The sequence below is a fragment of the Durio zibethinus genome, chromosome 2 (genome assembly GCF_047325235.1).
Source record: "Durio zibethinus cultivar Kanyao isolate XHJ-2024 chromosome 2, ASM4732523v1, whole genome shotgun sequence".
Classification (NCBI taxonomy): domain Eukaryota; kingdom Viridiplantae; phylum Streptophyta; class Magnoliopsida; order Malvales; family Malvaceae; genus Durio; species Durio zibethinus.
In genome coordinates this window covers 31085253-31091252 of record NC_143163.1, presented here as the reverse complement: position 1 = coordinate 31091252, position 6000 = coordinate 31085253, and the positions used below count along the sequence as shown (strand labels likewise).

Sequence of the window (6000 nt, the reverse complement as noted above, 5' to 3'; positions counted from 1 at the left end):
GATTAATTATTCATTGTATTTGTATGTGTGCAGCCAATAGTTGTTAATAAAGTTTGCTATTTTTATCGTCGTTTTAAATTATATAATTATTTTGTTATTTTATTTGTTTTTGTTCTTATAAATTATGAAGTTTTGTTTTTTTTTCAGGTTTATTGTCGGTATTAGGTTCTTTGTGGACGAGATAATTTTTAAGTTTCGATTTTGCTTTTCATATTTTTTTCATTCTTTTTTTTTTCTTCTTTTATGCTTCTATTTATTTGTTTTATTTGTATTCTAAGCTTTGTTTATGTTTATAATTAGATTAAAAATATAATATAATATAATATTTTTTATTTTATCTTATTTTAGATAAATAAAATATTAAAAATTAATTGAATACACCAGGCGAAGCCGGGTTCACTTACTAGTTATTTTTAAAGCGGGCATCTTTTGAATTGTTGAAACGTGTTTTTTTCTTTCTAAATTCTTTTTTGGCAAAACAGAAACAAAATCGGGAATAAAAACATTGTTTTCAATACATTTTTGTACGGATGCAGCAAGCTACTTCCACCAAGAAGCATAAATATTTTGCTTTCGGCTGGACATTGGCGCGTTTATGTACTCCAAGAAAGAGAACAGCACTGAACAATCCGATCTTTTCTTTTTCCTGTCCTTTAATTAAAGCTTGAAAATGGAACCGCGCAGCTCATATGGAACCTCATGGGCTGATCAGAGGGACTACGGACCGGATCCCCTCCCAACCGAGCCTAGCAAGAGCAGCGGAGAGGCTAAGGCTAAGAATTCAAAGAAGGTTGATGGCGGCCTAGGCAAAACGAAAGCCACAGCAGTAACAGGCATTAAGAAAGCTAAGGTAGGAGTAGCTGCGGGTATTAATAGGATCAAAGAAAAGAGCAGCAAAACAACCCATTAATAACATCATGATGCTCCCTGCTTATCGTTTCAAAACATACAATTCGACTCCTCCTTTTTCTTCCTCTTTTATTTCTGTTTGTTCACTTCCCTTTCTCTGTTTGTTAGAATTATACTTGTATTTGGATCTTGGTTGCAGTTTGTACAACAAAAATCTACATTTTATTGATTAATATGCTTTTACATTTTTGTGTATGATTTGTTATTAGAGGATTTTCCCTTTTTTTTTTAATTTCTATCGGAATATGGAAAAGGTTTTGATGAACACGGATGTGTCTAATTGGTCGGTCGAGAATAACGAAAGGTCACATTCAGACCAAATTACAAAAAAGAGAAGAATGAAGATATATATTGACCTTGGCACCAGACACCAAAGTCATGTATTGTTCTGATTGGTCAACCAGAAATTTGATAGAAGTTGAGAAATGTTGGTAACCTGAAAAATATTCGGGGATTGGTCAAATAACCTTGTCAATCAAGTTTGTCAATTAATACAAAATTCTGACCATGAATCATTTAAAAATTAGGTTTTCGCAGCTGATCATCATCGGCTGTCTAATTCATATTGCCATGGGAATAGTTTTATTTCGTTTTCAAGACAATCTTCCAATTCAACCGTTTCTGTATGGAAGAATGAGAAGCAAATCTTTCCGGGCTTTCTAGAGCTCGTATGAAAATTGTCATTGTTGTAATAGAGGTTTTTTTTTTTTTTTTCTTTTTAAAATGACCAATTTCGAAAGTTGAATTTCCAAGCTTATGAATGTTTTGTCCATACTCTACTCCATTCTTTTAAGTAGTGTTTGGCGAGATATTTGAAGGAAGAATTTTATTTCAATTAAGCTTTTTAAAAATTTAAAATTGAATTTATTTGTTTGAATAAAAATAAGAGAATTTAAAACTTTAGGTAAAACTTAAAAAGGGAATTTGAGAACCTTAAAAATCTTTTTTGAAATTTGACCTAAATAGGTGGTTTTTCAAAATTCTCCCACGTCCTTTTTTTACTGTACATGATTCATTACAAAATTAAAACTCAAAAAATAAATATCATTTTATTTAATTGTAATATATATTTTTTATTTTTTATATTATTAATATTTATCTATTTTTACAAATCTAATGATACCCTATTGTATATTTTATTACATACACATATTTATCTTTAATATCATTTTTTATAATTATTTTTTATCTCATTAAATTCAATAGACTAAATTTTTTAAGAAATATTTATTCAAACAAAATAATTACAAATGCTAATATTTTTAAATTTAAAATACTTTCATTTCAAAATTTTTTAAAATTTTAAAATTTTCATTCAAATGCCAACTTTTAATGTCGGCTTTTGCCTCTTTAAAATTCCCCTTCAAGAATTGCAGGGTTATATGTGGCTCCTGAATTCCCCTGTAACATGATTAGGAGCTATTTAAACTTGTATATATCACATTTACTTTATCCAAAAGAAAACAAAAAGAAAATGAAAACGAGCGGCATGGAAGAGATCATATAGATCAATTTTCAAGTAACTTCCATGTTAAAGGTATGGAGTTAATGATACATATGTGGTATTTGACGCAAATCAGCTTAAAAAACGTTACTGATAAAAAGAAGTAATATGAAATGGTTAGGTCTGGGCTGCGGAAGGCGAAGACTGGATGCCGATGGTCCCTCTGCTGTAGGGGAAGTAATGTCAAGCAAATGAACCTCAAAAGCTCTACACTGTGTCCACACAAAACTGCAAGAAACAAAGGCGTATATTTGGCCGTCTGCTCTGAGTCCAAGCCACAGAAGTAAGTAGAACGGACAGCAACTTTTTGTCCCTAAGTTTAGCTAATCAAAGACCAAGTGAAAGTTTTTATTAAAAATTATTTAATAAAAATTAAAGTAAAAAATAAAAATCATAAATTAAAAAATTTTGTTACATAAATAAAACTATAAAACTTTAAAAAATAATATATTTTGATATATTTTTTAAATAAGTATTCTTAATAAAAATTTTGACATAATTTTTATTATTAAATAAATATTTATCAAATTTAAATTATAAATAATTTATTTTAAATAAGTCTTTTACATATTTTTAATTTTTACGTTAAATTTTATTAATCAATTAATTTAAATTTTTTATTAAATTTTTATTAAATTTTCTTTTAACAAATTTCCCAAACGTCGTAACAAATTTTGCCTAACATTTATCTAAAAAAAAAAAAAAGGCCGGCGGAAGCGCTTATTGCAATAATTTAGCTCACGTGCCATGTCCACCCTTGTCGTGTTCCTCCTGTACTCTACCCTCAAAAGATCCAAAGAAGATCCCCACTTTCAACATACTACTACCTACTTTGCCAAACCAGGTGCAACAATTTTGAGTTCTCGAAGAACCTAGACTAACACTGTAAAGCAGATGGATAGCATTTTGGAGGCAACCTCTTTCAGTATTCCAGAATGCATTTTGGCCTCCAGTGGCCACCGAATGCCTCTTTTGGGCTTTGGCACTGCAGCTTCTCCACCTGTAGGACCAGAAGTTACGGAAACGGCGATTCTCCAAGCGATTGAACTTGGCTATAGGCACTTTGATACAGCAACTTTGTACAGGACTGAGCAGCCACTAGGTGAAGCAATCATAGAAGCAATTTCGCTTGGGTTAATTAAATCTAGAGATGAGCTCTTCATCACTTCCAAGCTGTGGTGCAGTGATGCCCATGGGGAACTTGTTCTTCCTGCCCTTCACAGGAGCTTACAGTAAAATACTGCCAACTTATATTTCCTCTTCTAATTAGTTTCCCTTTTTTTTTTTTTTTTTACACAAGATTTTCAGCAATCTACGTGAACATGCAAATTCTTTGGTCTAAACTGTTTGTCCTGCAGAAATCTGAGGCTGGAGTACCTTGATCCCTATCTCATTCATTGGCCAGTAAGCTCAAAACCAGGGATTTATGAATTCCCCATAAAGCAGGAAGATTTCCTCCCAATGGATTTCAATGCGGTATGGAAAGCCATGGAACATTGTCAAAGGCTTGGCCTCACCAAGTCTATTGGTGTTAGCAATTTTTCCTGCAAAAAGTTGGCTGACATCCTGGCCATTGCTAAGATCCCTCCTGCTGTTAATCAGGTAACTCTCCCTCTCTCAAATCACTTCAATCTGGTTTGAACTCTGGACAGCAATTAAGGAAGTTGTTCGAATTTTTACAAGGTGGAATTGAACCCACTGTGGCAACAAAAGAAGCTTCGAGAGTTTTGCAAGGCAAATGGTATCCTCTTGACAGCCTACGCTCCACTGGGAGCCCAAGGTACCATTTGGGGCAGCAACAGAGTTCTGGAGTGTGAATTGCTCAATGAAATCGCCAAGGAAAAAGGGATGGCCGTTGCTCAGGTACTTTTCTCACATTTTCTTCCCGACCCAAAAAAAAAACTTAAGATAAATCAACACGCAATAAAGAATGCTGCTTACCACGTTACCCAAAAACAGATTTGTCTGAGATGGGCCTATGAGCAAGGGATCAGTGTATTGGTAAAGAGTTTCAACGAGGACAGGATGAAAAGCAACTTGGAGATATTTAACTGGTCATTGAGACAAGACGAGGTGAAAAAGATCAATGAGATCCCACAAAGCAGAATTTGCAGCGGAGAAGATTATATCTCCAAATATGGGCCTTTCAAGACTACTGAGGATCTTTGGAATGGAGAAATTTGATTAATTTAATCATAAATATTTTTAACTGATGGTGAATAATCCACTAGGAGATTCTTTGTACTATCCAATAATCACATTGCTAACAGCATCCATGGTTTTCTAATGCTCAACCACATGAATATTTAAATAGTTTATAGCATATACATTCATAAAAATCAAATGGTTTATTGCATTCTATAAGAATTTTTACGAGACAAAATTGTGATGCTTAATGGGTCAAAGCAGGTTGGTATGGACCTTGGCATAGGGCATGGCCTTAAACTTCTAAATACACTCTTCATTGTGTTGCTTGATCTGAGTTATTCTAGGATTGGCCCTCAAAGGTGTGGATCCCTGCCTGTCTCCTCTACATCCTAGATATCGTGTGCTTGCAGGTAAGTCCTCATCTTTAACACCCACATGTGATGATTTTCTCCAAAAAAATAGGAGGTGAGGAGAAAATTTGTAAAAGCCATTTAAAAAAAATTTTAAAAAGGGTGAAGAAACAACAGAGAGAGGGAAAGACGTTTTTTTTTTTTTAAGCTCCAAATCTTAGTTGTTCATTCAAGTAATCAAGTGGATATATTTTACTAGAAAAAGTATTTATGTTGGTCTTTGTTAGTAATCCTGTATGCAAGCTTGAAACATAGCTATGATATCATTTGTTACGTTAAAAAGTCTCAATTCAGGTAAACAATCAAATCATCAAATGATCAATTTAATGTGATTCAACTTAATCAATTTATTTTTACAGATAAAAAAAAATTCACTACTTGTAAAAAATTATAAACACATTAATAAATCAAACACTCACAATCAATATCATAAACTCTTACATTCTCTTTTAGTCTTATAAATAATTTTAACCAAAATAGACATATGCCTATGTGCAATCATACATCATATTTATGTAGATCCTCTTATTGTCCTCTAATTCATTGAAACGTACGCACCAATAAAGATATTTTCAATCTCTTTTAGTCTTATAGGGTGTCTTCCCAATAAAACTTTATAACTCTTTTACATCTTTTTCACATACTTAATTTTATGTAGACTTTACCTATTCATAAGCACATTAACTTGTATATCAAGAATCTATTTTCTCTTAGAATTATTTTTTTACAAGTTTTTTTATCTATCAAGTAATATCTAATAAATCTCAAACAAATCTTTTATAAAATTTGAGCCACTATTCTTAACAATCTCCCCCTTAATTCAAATTCTATCAATCATCAATTTTTATGCTAGACAGGTTTGATTCCACATGCAACGGAAGTCTCACAATCATTTTCTTTTGTGTCTTCATGTTCCACGCTTAGCAATCTCTGAAAAGACAAACTCGTACTCTTTCAATGAATCAAGCTCCTCTAAGTTTGTTTCTTTTTATGTCTCAAACTTTTGTTTTAATATTAATTGTTAGAATC

General features: G+C 32.2%; 1 protein-coding gene across 1 annotated transcript; it reads left to right on the top strand.

Annotated features, from left to right (window-relative positions):
* The first annotated feature begins 3230 nt into the window (after nucleotides 1-3230).
* On the top strand, nucleotides 3231-4733 carry LOC111317407 (non-functional NADPH-dependent codeinone reductase 2-like). The gene is made up of 4 exons (XM_022919830.2): nucleotides 3231-3645; nucleotides 3772-4015; nucleotides 4097-4276; nucleotides 4373-4733. Exons 1-4 carry the CDS (start codon nucleotides 3308-3310, stop codon nucleotides 4595-4597), a joined length of 987 nt encoding a protein of 328 aa, XP_022775565.2. The 5' UTR covers nucleotides 3231-3307; the 3' UTR covers nucleotides 4598-4733.
* The last annotated feature ends 1267 nt before the right edge of the window (nucleotides 4734-6000 follow it).